At 43.3% G+C, this 14,213-nt stretch overlaps 1 protein-coding gene across 6 annotated transcripts in view; it reads left to right on the top strand.

The window, feature by feature from the left end:
* The window catches only part of RBM20 (RNA binding motif protein 20), a 102,676-nt gene that overhangs the window by 63,162 nt on the left and 25,301 nt on the right, over positions 1-14,213 (top strand). For all 6 annotated transcript variants that reach the window (XR_005954658.1, XM_041461655.1, XM_041461654.1 and 3 more), the window contains exon 2: positions 12,051-13,230. Coding sequence is in view for 5 of the 6 variants with exons in the window: in XM_041461655.1 (XP_041317589.1) it covers positions 12,051-13,230 (1,180 nt within the window). In the remaining variant the exon portion in view is untranslated. The remainder of the gene's footprint in view (positions 1-12,050; positions 13,231-14,213) is intronic.

Here is a 14,213-nt window from a genome sequence, read left to right as displayed (position 1 = left end):
TGGAGAACCTCCAGTCTCCACTTAGAGCGAGTGTGAAGTATTGCAGGATTAGATTTTCTTTTAAAGGTAAGAGGTGTGTACTTGCAGGCTGATTTAATTTGTGCTTTGCCTTGCTGCAAGGTAATTTTGGAAATGGCATCTTCCATAGAAGGATCATGTCACATACAGAGTGCCAGTGCTATTGCGAAAGGTTTCCAGTCTAATGCTGGAAAAAGGAAGTTTAACAAGCTCTTATTGTAAGAAACATTGTCTGAAGGGCTGAAGAGGCTCGTGTCCATGTGGCAAAATAGGAATATTTGCCTTATTTTGATCTTTGGATATGAGAGAACAGCTCATCTTTTTATTAATAATAGAATTTATTTCTTAATTGACATATATATGTCAATTCATATTAGAATTCTCTGCTTGATGTTAGAAGCAGAGACAGCAAAATAGAAGGTTTTCTGTCTATGTTAATTTTTTAATAGTGTGGAGTATGGGAAAGATCCTTGCTTTTGCCACCCAGATTTAAGGTGTAATATATCTGGGTAATGAAAGTGCAAAATTTGTTCTTGGAAAGCTTTGGTTTTCAAGGAAAAGGTGGATGAGCAATAAGAAGAAGCCTGCTGAGATAACTTGCCGAAGGCTGCATGCGGGTGTGCGGGCTCTGCGCTACCTCTTGCTCTTGTTTTGGGGTCCCAGCAGAACCTGTGGCGCAGGTCAGCGCTCCTACACTTTTGGGGCAATGAATTAGTGCTGGATGATGACTTTTCCTTTCGCTGAATGTTTCCGAGCGGGCGGAGAGCTGATTTGAGCGAGAATACTGCTCGAGCTAACAAATATCAGCGGTGTCTTTTCTCAAAACCTCAACTGTCCTTAGGAAGCAGCCAGCCCAAACATGGACAAATTGCTCAGGGGATAAGATGTGATGTATTTGAGTGTGTGTTTTAAGAAACTGTTAAAACTTCAGCTGGGTAATGCTTGTTGCCTTCCAGAGCAAGGGTTTACTTTGTAAAATTCAGTCTCCCTCAGTCTTCATTAGTGAGCCGTGTTTTTTCTGCAGTTTGCCTAATTAGACTGTGACCCTCTTCCCAGTAGGATCCCGTGGTATTACACTGTACAGAAACAGGATTTTGGTGCTGATACTTGAAGAGATCGAGAACATATGGCATAAACATCAACCGATATTGTTTGCCATCCACACTTGCTGCGTGTAATGCAACAGGACCGGCTCCTGGTGGCCACGTGACCCGCCTTCCAGTCCTCCATTTGGGGTGGGTTTTTTTGTTCCTAAAGTTGTGACTTTCTGGAAGGAAGCTTGTAAATAATCGGGGTGCAGAGAGCAGGTAGAATGTCAGTGGGATGTTACTGGGAGGCATGTGCGCAACGCTGACATCGGCTCCTGGCCGCGCTCCCTCCGCACCAGCTCGCTGCTCCCGGCAGCCCTTCATGTTGCAAGAAGGTAAGATCATGTCGTGTCACCCGTGTCCACCCACTGCCATGCCGAAATGCCTGTGTCCCCATCCTCTCGGCAAGGAGGGACACTAATATCCCAAGTGGAGTATCTTACCAATCTTTAAAATTTAATGTTCAAGTTCAGCTCTTTCCGTAATGAAGGGAAAAGACAGGGAAGTGCAGCTCTGGCGGCAACAGCTAACTGGGATTTCAGATTAAAGATACGGTCTGCTTTGGGCAGTAGCTTCTTATCGTGCTTAGCTTTTTGTAATAAAGGGCTTTTAGACTTTAAAAGGCATTCCACACCCAATTGTATCCTATTGATTTGCCATGGTTAACCACCCGGTAATAAGCCTCATAGTCTGTGTTAGTAGGCGCAGAGCAGAATTACATTAGTGCTGTTTACAACCACTGGGCAAAGAGTTATTTGCAAATCGTGGAAGAACTCAAAATACCAAAATTTTTCAAAGATGTTTGAATTTGGAAATGCCTTCATTATGCTATGAATAGAGTTGTTTGGAATAAAAAAAGAAGAATCAAAGCATTATTATTTTTTGTTTTGTCATTTTATTGTTTGGGGATTTTCTAATAACTGATACTTTAAACTTCAAGAGAGCTTTTTATTTTCAGAAGTAAAGGCTGGCAAATAAACACAATAATATTAAATAAAATAATATATTTTTTTAAAAAGGCAATAGCAGTAATAACTTTCTTAGATGTCTTTCCACAGAAAAATGAATCTGGGTCCCAGGGTGTTTTGCAGTTAAAAGATACACCTTGTGTTATTGATGTAACATCTACTGCGCAGGCCAGTGGGATAAGTAAAAACTTATTTTTCTTCAGTCATGTAAGCTCCATAGACATTTAGACAGTAGCTACTCAGCAGAGTATATGCATTATAGTAAAAATGGGCAGACCATCAAGCAAAAATTTAGAGGAAATAAGGCAGTGCTTCACCAAAAAGTAGTGGCCGGCCATCTCCATTGACAGTTCTGTCAGCAGGACTGGGCAAATGCCCAGCTCAGTGTTGGGGACAGGTTAATATCTTCACACTTTTTCCTTCCTCACAGCTGCCACATGCAGTGCTCTGAAACCTGATATTTTTCATCAAAAACTGATTTTTATTTTCTGTCTTAGTATATTAATCAATTTTACTGTGCAGAGCTTGGAGCATATTAACTGTCAGTTACTCCTAATTAATACTGAAGGCAGACAGAAAGATAGAACAAAATAATTGATGTTATTTAATACAAAATGCCTCTTCCAATTTTATTTCCTTTGTGGAAAACTCTTTTGGTTCCTGTTCAAGATTTAAGCACAGTCCTGTTTTATGTTTTGTTTCACAAGGTTGATTGAATGGCAGTTTATTATTCAAGACAATAAATTAAACTTCTCAAAGCCAAAGAGTTGCAACAGTTCTGGCACAGGCTGTTTTCTGCCAGAAGAAACATGCTCAGGTCTGATTCATACAACTGTTGCCCTCTAACATAAGAAAATTAAAGAAAACCTCTTATATATCTTTTAAGATTCACATTAAATTTCTTTAACATAGAAATTGGAATTCGTTAAAGAAAACAGTGAGCAACATTCATTGCAAAACAGATAATGAAAGCTTCTAGGCTAAAATGCACTGCGCATTACTTCAGCGTAACAGTATGAGTACTGTGGCCTAGTATTAAAGGCTCATTTCAAAGAGATCATGGAAAGAGAGCAAACTTCTTTGATGTTTTATCCTTAAATTAAATATAACCAAAAAGGGATAAAGGAGCATTGCTCTTGTTACAGTGAAATCAGGAAGGCTGTGCAACATGCTTCAGTAACAGTTGATTTAGATTGAGGCTTCACAAGGTTCATGTATAATTCATGTACACCAGTAGCATGTGTGAGTACCTAAACAATAGGAATGCATAACATTTATGTTGTTTTAAAATATGCATGAAAGGAAAACCAAAAAATAGGCCGACATGTTATATATATATATATCTTAAGAAATTCTCAGAGGTTCTGGTTTTCTAATCATAGATCTGATTGAAAAATAGCTGAAGCTTCAGGGGCTTTGGTTGGGTTTGTTTTTTTTTTTTTTTTTAAATTTATTACTTTAAATTGCCAACATTTCAACATTAGCAGTAAAGAGAAAGTAAATCATCTCGGCCACTTCATATAGAAGCTATTCCAGCATTTCTGCTCCTGCACTCATGTGCTATGTTGGTTAGTAGCTCATAGCATGTAAACAGGTTTTAGGGGAGATGGCGATACTGGATTAATTCTGACATGATTGTGATGTTCCTGGGTGACTTGTGGTCACAAGCTGTCACTTTCCAACTGACCTAGGGTACAAACAGAAGAGCTTAGGTTTGCATATGATTTCTGTAGCCTGTGTCAGTGGTGTTCTGCTAGAAACTTAGTTTACTAATATGCTTTTTCATTAAACTTTTCAAATGTACCATTGGCACTAATATTTAAAAATAAAAGGAGAGTTTAATTTTTTTTCCCCACAAATGGCAATCCTTTCTTTGAACACAAATGAAGCTACTTTAGAAATAAAAATCCTTCTTTGTACTCTATGCTTTCCACGGTTATATGTCATTTTCCTGTCGACAAACTGAAGATATTACCTTGGTAAAAGGGCTTTTATATTGTCTTACGTTACTGTGAAATAGAAGTAGCTTATTCAAATGAGGAATTATCCGCCTACCACATTATGGCTCCTACTTTCAACATACACATGAAAACAGCTGTGCCTCCAGGCACTGCAAGATATTGATACATTCAAACTTATTATTGTTGTAGTGGTTAACAATGTCATGCAGAGAACACATTAGCGGGAGGTGTGGTGAGATATTGCTGTAATGTTTCTTGTAGTAAATACTGTATGTCAAGGATTATTTTTCGGTTGGGCATTTGTCTATGCACTCATGTAAAAACCTTTAAAGGGTTTCTGACTTGTGTTTTTTCTTTTTTAAAGACTGCATTTTCTTTTCTCTGTTACAATAAAATAAGCTTTCCAGATCCTTCCCCCCCAGAATTCCGTTCTTTCCGAGGGGAGGCCAGGAGCAGTGCCGGGAGCACGGAGCTGTGTGGCAGAGCAGCAGCACTCCGGGGCAGGGGTGCATCTGCTGGAGCCCTTGCCCTGTTCCCGACAGAGTTACCTGGCTCTGCAAATGCTAATCCTTGTCCCTGCGTTTTTGCTCACCCTATGTGTTTGCATTGTGGTCCATACCACCTTTTCTCCTGCTTTTCGTCCCCCAAAAGACCTTCTGTGCTCCTCGGCCCCAGGCAAGTCCCCAGGGCTGTTCTGATGGCAGCCTGGGGGCAGGAGCAGGAGGGGTTTGAGCACTTCACACCCCAACACCACCATCTGCACAGGCCCCATGGCTGTTGGGGTCCTGAGTTATTGGGGTCCCCCAACACCCCTCCTACAGGACCCCTACTGGGATGCTGGTTTGCAGGGATCATCCAACCAACCAGGACTTCGGTCAGTAAAGGGTATTTGAAGCCTAGTTGGTAAGAGCTGTTGCAGGAACGGTGCTGGGGAGGCAGGCACGGGCAGCACGGCACTGCCAGACTGTCATAGCAAGCCCTGAAATCTCCACAAAACTGTGACATGATTTCTCTGCTAATTTACAACTTTGCAAAATGTTACTGAGGGCACTGATCTGATGCTACAGCTATTACTGAGAGGTTTTAGCAGAAATTTAAAATAAACTTTGATAAATATTGTTCTTTAATTTCAGTAAATAAAGGATTACATTTCCTTGGGAAGCGGTTGCAGCTAGATGCTTGCAGTATAGCTAAAGAAATTAGTATGGCTGCCTACAGAAATTCAAAATATAGACCAGTGTTCCTATGTGCACACTAATGCTCAGAGACATCTCTGACATATGGTGGCACATCACCAAAACCAGACATTTAAATATCATTAAACAATACAATAACTTTCCCAGCTTTTGGAAATAATGACTTAGAGCCTTGGGTTTATGTAGTACCTTTGCTAGACTATGTGCCTTACTTGAAAAGAGCTGAACTTTACCTAACTAAATATTTATGGAGAGATGCATTGCATGTGGGAAAGCAGAAATAAGCCCAGTATGCAATCTGGAGTTCCACACAATATAAGAAGCATATTTTCAGGATAAAACTGTACGAGTAACATACACAGGAAATGTATATGAGGTGTAGACCTCAGTGGTACCTGGTATTATTCTTGTTTTCTATGGCTCTGGATTCAGCAACTGAAAGCAGCTAGAACGAAATAGAAGCAAATGTTGTTGCAAAGAAACCAGGATACGTGGTTGATTTTTAACAACAAAATATGAGATAACTTCCCCAGAAATACAGAGCGAGAGTTGTTAATAAGAAATCAGTCTCACCAGTGGTGATCCACCCTTTTATTCTTGCAAATGCAAATACGTTTTGTTGGTTTGGTTTTTTTTAGCAGAAGTGACTGTCAGGGAGGAAAAAACATGGTCTCCTAAGTTTCTTGCAAATGCAAATACGTTTTGTTGGTTTGGTTTTTTTTTAGCAGAAGCGACTGTCAGGGAGGAAAAAACGTGGTCTCCTAAGCGTGCAAAGCAGAGCTTCAAGGTGGATAACATGTCCTTGAATTACTGGTGTTTGGAGAGCAAATGAAAAGCGTGCCACAGTTTCCTTATTTGGAACATCCTTAGTTTATTTGATGCCTTCATTGATAACTTGGGTGAGCAAAGTATCCATTAGATTTGCAATTGGTGCCTAGAGGACAGGATTTACAAGTGCTCTGGAGCACTTGGGCATTTAGAGTAATCCTGACAAACCAGATCTGACTTAATGTGGATGCAATATTGATGAAAATAAAATGAAATTGTGATACAATTAATCCTTTGGACAGTCAAAAGAAGCAAGGACTGAGCTAGTCCTTACTGTTGGTAAGTCAGACCAGCTGAGCTCCCAAGATTTCTCCCAACCAGTATATCTGGGCAATATCCCTTCAGGAAAGGGGTTGCGTGCAACAGGGAACCACAGAGCTGTTCTATTATAAAGAAAAGCAATCAGCCTGGGATTGCCAACAAGTGCAGCACACAAAATGTGTAGAGAAAGGAGCTGGGATGATTGCAGAGAGGATATGATAGCAGCAGCCACAGGTAAGAGAAGCCCTTCTATGTGGGCATGGCATGATGGGCTTAGGGTGTAAGCAGACAGCCACCATAGGCTTTTGATGAGTTTTATAAAATTAAGGGGATTTGAGCAATTAATTATCCCTGGAGGTCATGAAATATCCGCCAAAGAAGCTTCCTAAGAACAGATTAAACAAATACATCCTGAGCGGTTGAGTTCAGCTCCATCCAGCTTCAGGAACTGGTCTAACCATCCTCCTAAGATCACTTCCAATTTTATTTCTGTGATCAAAACAAAGAACTGTTATCCAAGACAAAGCTACTGTGTTTTGTTCCTTTATCTTGTTCCTTTCTCAGTGAAAATTGCCTGGCAAGAGAACCTTTTGGCTTGAAAGTTTCACAGGAGCAGAAGGACTCTTGGTGGCAGGCAAACACTTAACTCCCATTAGCTTTGTAAACATCAGGTAGCAGCTCTGTGATAACATTTTACATTTCGTCTTCTAGATAACTGTTAGGCTGGATAATTGTCCAGTTAGTAGAGTTTAGCATTACCAAACATGCAAAGCACTTGTATAGATTGGCTGATGTTTTATTTTCCTCTCTCAGTAGTGTAATGGAAGGCTTTAGAAATCATTATTTAGGATAAGAAAGATTTTACTTGCAGCTTATACATGTATTAAAGTAGCTTAAGGTTTTTAGTGCTCCCCATCATTAGCTGAACTTACTGGGAAACATGATCTCTTTTTTTTTATCATTTCTAACCAGAAGTCAGGAAAAAAAAGTTTGGTGGTAGATGATTTCAGAGCTTAAATTATGAATGTGAAGGGTTTTCTCCTTTCAGCAGTCTTTCCAAGCTTTTATGGCTGAGAAATTAATTTTACTTAAACAAAAAAAAACCAAAAAAACACAACTTTTTGTGGAGCTGAAAGGAAAATGAACAGTTATTTAGTATCAGCCAGAAACAATCTAAGGGTATAGGAGAAAGTTCCAGAGTTCATTTTTTAACCAATGCTCCAGTCTTTGTTGGTATAAGTGCTGGATTTATTCAACAAGCAAAAGTGAATATAGACCCTGTATTATTAATAAGATCAGCAAAACAGCAGTGTATTAAATGTAATTATACTAATTAATTTTTATTATATTTAATATATGTTGTGGAGTTTGCTGAACTTTGTCTTTACTTCTAACAGTGTTTGAAATATGACTTTGTAGTTCCCTTGTGTTCAAGAGGCTGGATTCTGTCCTCACATGCAAACATGCAATTTTAATGAAGTACTGTCAAATTATGCATTTTAATTTGAAAACTATGTCTACCCCTAATATATTGCCAACTTCATCATCAAACAGTTGATTTGTGTATTTTTAAGGCACCTTTATTTGCTTTGTTAGTACAGTGGCAATTGTTTTGGATGGGTTTAGAGAAGGAGACCAATATATTTCGCATAAGCGATACATTATAGGGAAGGGATATGTTCACCTTTCTGCATAACAGAATTATTTTGTGCTTGCATAATTAGGAAATGGTTCTGTGTGATGTATTCAGGAGTCCTGGATCATTAATTTAAAGTTTGCTAACTGAATCAGAAACAGCTTTAGGAAATCCAGCATGCTACTACACTCATTTAAATCTAATACTGTACTAGTGCAGAGTGATGATATGTTTAGGGTACTTGGGCATGTTAAAGTCCTTGTCATTTTAATTCTGAAATTTTAACATAGTAATACAGGCTGCTTGGGGAAAAAAAAAGGCACACTCTGGAACAAAAAGTATTAAAAATTTCTCATGCTAATATTTTGACAGTTAGGTGTAATTATATGTAAAGACATGTCTTGGGGAGGGAGTGCAAAAATCTTAGAATATATGCAATATTCATGGAAGATAAAAGAAAAATTCTGCACTGCTATGAATTAGGGTTTTTTTTAAAAAGTATTCAAATTCACACCTTATGCAGCATTTCAAATATTTGTGAATATATAAATAGTTGCAACTCGGATCATTAATTTATTAGTCCAGATTTTTTTATTTCTTTCCTAGTTTTGAAAGGTGCTGGACAGCATTTTGAAACCCTTCATTTTGTCAGTTGAAAATTAAGCTCCAGGTTGTTGGTCTGTTCTAATAGACATGTTTTGTGGTCAACCTTTTCATCACTCTTGTAGACAGGATTGCTCAAATAATCCAGCCATCTAGATACCTTACCTCTGACACTGTTCCTGGATACTAAAAGCATAATAAAGATTACAGGGATAGCAGGTGGGCTGAATTGATTTATGGTGATATGACCTTGCCAGCGTTCGCAATCCCATTGTGAGTGCTGCGATATCAATGTACAATTTCAACTCCTGTCTCTCAGAGCTGTGTGAAAACTTGTCCAGGCTATGGATTTCTTTGTCAAAACTGTGTGGCAGCACTCCTGCCTGTCATTATTTCAGCAAAGAAAGACCATTTCTGGCCTTCCTAGTGGAGCTGGTGTAGGCCAGCTGTACAGCGGGTGTTAAATAAATAATTGCAGAGGACAACTTCTGTTTACTTTTTACATTGCTGACCTTATAATCGGGAATGTTTTGCACGGGATAGAGCTAACTCTGTCTGACGCAGGCCAATTCCCTGAGCGCTTGATGGAGAATGAGAGCTTCATTCAGCTGCTTTCAATCATCTTGTGGCAGAGACCCCCCACGAGCAGGTGGGGGCTGCCTTTTGGTAACCTGAGGATGAGCTGGGGATGGGAGGTGTGTCCAAATGAGGAATGGCACCCACAAAATACCTTAGCTGAGTGCTATCCTCACCTTGTGTTTGCACTTTCCAATAGGTTAGTAAGTCTGTAGCAAGTTTATTCAAAGCTGTGCACGCTGACCCAGTGTATCTCTCATGCCATGTATTTCACAGCAGAACAGCAATCCTCAAATCTGAGTATCTCTCTAAAAGATGCTTTATGTACAGCTCTTCTCCAGCCTTGTATCTGCATATCTGCTTTCCCACTGACCCAAGAACAAGCACTTCCTTCTTTGCCTTGGTTAGATAATAAAATATTCTGTTTCTGCTGTGGGAGGATAAACTTTGCAACCTGAAACACCCTGAAATCCGGAAATTCATAATAGACATGGATTTTGAAGCTTTGGTTATTCCCAAAACTATTTGTACATGGGAACCCTCTTATTCTGTTCCTCTCTAAGTGGATTGGAGGCTGTGGCTTCTTCATACAATGTTCATTTTCGGTAAGGTTTCCCGCAGCCCCAGTCTTTCCTTGGTTTGGACTGCTGGCTTGCAATCCAGGGACAAAGCCAGCAGGCACAGGGAGCTGGTGCTGCCCTGCTCCACAGCAGGGTCCAAAGGCTGTTGGTCTGTAATGGCCAGAGCATTTCCAGTGCAGCTGTGCAGGGCACTCCTGGCCTTGCCTTCCCCATACCCAGCAGCAGATCCAAGGAGCAAGCACAGATCTGGGGAGAGCCAGCACCCACAGCATTGCCCAGCCAGGGATGCAGGTTCTTGGAAACAGTGTTCCAAACTTGGTCGAGACATGAGGAGGCTGAGGCCGCTTCAGGGCTTGTAGCAGTGTCAAGTGAGATGGTTTCTCTGGAGAGGGATCCTGTGCCCGTGTCCAGCAGGTAGCCACCAGAACTGGGAAGTGGCTGCAGCTGTTGGGATAAGCACGCTGCTGTGTAGGCTTGCAGCGCAGTGGAATTAGATTGCTGGGAACAGGAGTCATCTGTGGCTCCTGAGCTGAAAACCTTATATGCTGCTGGCTTTTCTTTCTGAGACCACTGGGCAGATCTATTTGCATGCTTTGTAAAAGCTTTTAAAAGAGTTTTGCAGCTACTTAAGGAACAAGGGGTATAACTAGCTATAAAATGAAACAGTTGTCAGGACTGTGGTAAATGCCAGAAAATGCGCCATGAGTCAGGACACTCCAGATGCTGGTGGCACATACAGCCTAGGCACAGGGCCATGCCATGTCCCCCGGTGGCAATGACAGTGCTGTGCCATTGTGGCATCCCCTGCTTGTTTAACCCCTCTCACCACATGCACTCCTCAGCAGTGTTTGTGGGTCCTCAGGAACTCCTGGGCTGGGGTTTGTGAGGCCTCCTTGTTGTTTTGACTCTACTTGTGCCCTGACTCTCATCCATAATCAAATTTACAGCAAACTGGGTTGTAAGTGCAAGTCAGAGAGTAAGTGATGGAAACCACATGGGGAAACAAAAGGCACCTCAGCTCTGAAACTGAGCACTGGTGTCAGCCTGTGCTGGCAGGGAGTCGTGTCATTACATAATGATGCATTTATCCAAACGGTGTTTTGTGTTTTGGGAGACAGATGTGCCTTGCAGTTGCTAGTGGAAGTTAAATGTTAAATATGAAACCCATTCATTTTCTCTTAGTCATACTTTGGATTTAAGCAGATGTTTTCCTAATTTGTGGTTTTCAAATGTAGCATGCTGACAAGACATTTATCATTAACTACAGCTTCATCCATGCAGTTTAGCAAATTGGCCAATTATTAACAGTGAGGGTTGCGTGGTGGTTGATGCATAGTTCCTGCTACTTTGAAAGGCCTCAATTGAAACTCAATACATTTTTACAATATAAATTAATTGAGCTTTGGACCACATCCCTGTTGTGTGAGTGTTCTCTACTCTCACTGTCAGAATGAACAGCCATTTGTAATGCAGTGAGTAGCTGTGCTGTCTGTGAGCAGAGGTGGAGGAAAGTGAAGGATAACATTTTTTCAGTAGGAGCATGAAAATGATAGTTTGGTGGTGGTGCTGTGAACTGATGAGATGTCTCAAAGGTGTTTCCCAAAGAAAGGAACCACCATATGCCTGAAAAAATCATCTATTTTCCCAGCTCTGGAATTCAAGCAGATAATTCAGTCATTTATTCATCCCATATATGAGACTTGAAGGACAACACTCAGTGCACCTCTTATTTCTAGGAAGTATAAAGACCTTGATTTTCACCAGCTGGCACTGCGGAAATTTTGTCTTATATTCCAGCTGAACAGGGAAAACTCTTGAGGACAGCTTGTTTGTAGTTTTGTAGTTGCTTCATTCAGTTTTTTTTTTCTCCTCTATATTTGCATTTGCAAAACTATAGGCTTTGTTACGGAACAAGCTGCTGTGCAGATTAATAGCACAAGGACTGTAAACAATGTGGAGTATTTTCTCTTGTTTTATGCAGCCAGATGTGCTAGGTGGGAAATACCTGTGGGGCTGACTTTAAAATCCTATTTGATGTCCTCTTCTTCACATCTGCCTGCTTTGTAGGAAAAGGGAATCATGATGATATCAAAAAATCAGTTAGGATCAGAGATGTATCAGCAGGGAGGCTGGAGGTTGCATGAAGTGCAGAAAAGGGGGGAAATTGCTGATTCGGGGATGGTGTGGGAGGGCCTGTATGGCCTTTGCTTTCCCTGAGTTTGGACACACTAAACCTCTGGCAGCGGCTGTGCATCCCATGCTGGGCTTTAACAGGAGGTGAGCGTAGGTAGGGGTGGGGTGAATTTGTCTAACCCAGATGCTGATCCTTTGCAGTGCTGCCAAGCTCCTGGAGAAGAGTCCGTTCTCTGTTGGCGCCCCGAGCCCCCTGCTCCCCTCGCCGGCGAGCCTGCAGCTGGCGCAGCTCCAGGCACAGCTCACGCTCCACAGGCTGAAGTTGGCTCAGACCGCCGTCACCAACAACCCAGCCGCTGCCACTGTCCTCAACCAGGTGCTCTCCAAAGTGGCCATGTCGCAGCCCCTCTTCAACCAGCTGAGGCACCCCACGGTGATGAGCGCCCCGCAAGGCCACTCTGCAGGCCCGCCCCAGGGGCCCGGCATCGCCGGCACGAGGTTCCCCTCTGGTGGCATTGCCTTTCCTGCCCAGAGCCCGGCCTTAGCTGCCCCAGGGGGAGGTCTGGGAGCCGTCCAGGCCCAGGCGCCCAACGCAATTGTCATGAGTCCCTTTGGAAGTGTCATGGCTCCGACCTCTGGCCAGCAACCCGTGGTGGTGGGTCTCAACAAGGCAGGTGCTTCCACATCTACTGCTGCAGGAGGCTTTTATGAGTACAACAAGCAAAACGCCGTCACTGGCGCCTCTCAGGCGTTCGCCTCGGAGGGGGAACAGTCCAGCCAGCACGGCTTCCTTGCTGGTGGCACCCACACTGCCAGCCCAGCAGCAGGGCCACGCTACGAGAGTCACTTTGGGGCTCCCGGCCAGCTGCAGCACGAGGCGGCAGCGACATTTCCCAAGGAGTCCTACGGGGCAGCAGCACAGCATGGTGCAGCACGGGCCTTCCCCAGCGACCCACACACAGGCTCCCATGCGAAAGGAGATCCTGGCCCTGTCTTGCATGGCAGCAGTACAAGCAACCAGTGGGAAAATATCCCTAATTTCCCCAGCCAAAACAAGCCTGACCTCATGCCCGGCGACAGCCTGTGGCCGTCAGCGAGTCAGCAGCAGTATGAAATAAGAAACGAGCTGTACAACCCCGAAGAGCCGACACCTGACACAAAGTTCAGCACGGCCGGCCCCCCCGCCTTCGGCCGCCTCAACCACAGCGCGCAGAGCTTCGGCAGCCCTCGCATGAGGCAGAAGGAGGAGCGCAGTGGCGGCACGCCCGAACTGCCCACCCGCTCCCTGCCGCCGCACCAGCTTGGTGACCTCCGCGGCGTGGCCCCTCTCCACTTCCCCCACATCTGCGCCCTGTGCGACAAGAAGATCTTCGATCTGAAGGTGAGTGGTTTGAGGGCGTCCCTGGGCACGGTTCAGACCCTTGAACAGGCTGTCCGGTGACTGATCTGTCCACCAGCTCCTGCCACCCCTCGCTGCGAGTGTCCATCACCACAGAGCTGCCCTGAGAGACGCAGAAACAAAGGGCCATAGTTTTGCTGAGGCCATGGTACAACATCTGTTTCATGGCAGTTACCGGGGCTTCGAGATCGGTTTTGTTCCACATGCTGCCGTGAAAGATGGTGAGATTACAGCACTGATGTGAGAAACGTGAGGTCTGAGCCGAGGTCCTTGCTCACCTCATGGGCCCAGAGCGAGGTGGGGAGGAGCTTGAAGCTGATCCCCCGATACTCAAGCCAGGGTTGCAGCCCCAAGTCTGTAGTTTCATCTGGTTTTTCTGATCTCAAAGGCTTCCCCCTAACACAGCCTCATGGAAGCATCTTGCTTAAACAAACCAGTGCATTTTTTGATAAACTTATTTTAACTATTCCTCTGTAGGAATTTTTTCTTCCTTGTGTCTCACAAGATAATTTAGGGCTCAAGGTCTCCAGGGACTTTGACCTGAAAGCACGAAGCTGCTCAGCACATGTGGTACAGACTGTGCTCTCTCTCACTTCTCTGTTCATACTGCCAAGGGAGCTCCAAATTCAACCTCACCCTCAAGAAACAGCTTCCCAGTTTCCTAGGCAGTGTGTTGTAGGTCACGTTATTTAGGTCAGGTCTGGAGAATGCCACTTAAGTGGCCCTCTGAGCCCTACAGCCATCCATGGTTGTTCTGGCCTCCTGGTGAGCCCTGCTCAACAAGTCCTTATGACCTTTTCTGTCACATCACACGACCTGCACCTAACCACAAAGGCATGTGTTCTCATGCTGATGGTGGCCTGACAATAAAATTATAACAGCATGTATGTAAGAAGGAAAATGTCCAGCAGGTTAAATAGTACCTGATCCCTACACACCCTTGGGATTTGGGATATTTGAATATA

Source organism: Pyrgilauda ruficollis, unplaced genomic scaffold (genome assembly GCF_017590135.1).
Source record: "Pyrgilauda ruficollis isolate IOZ18807 unplaced genomic scaffold, ASM1759013v1 scaffold15, whole genome shotgun sequence".
Taxonomy (NCBI): Eukaryota; Metazoa; Chordata; class Aves; order Passeriformes; family Passeridae; genus Pyrgilauda; species Pyrgilauda ruficollis.
The sequence above is the reverse complement of the archived record's forward strand: the minus strand, read 5'-3'. Positions and strand labels throughout refer to the sequence as shown.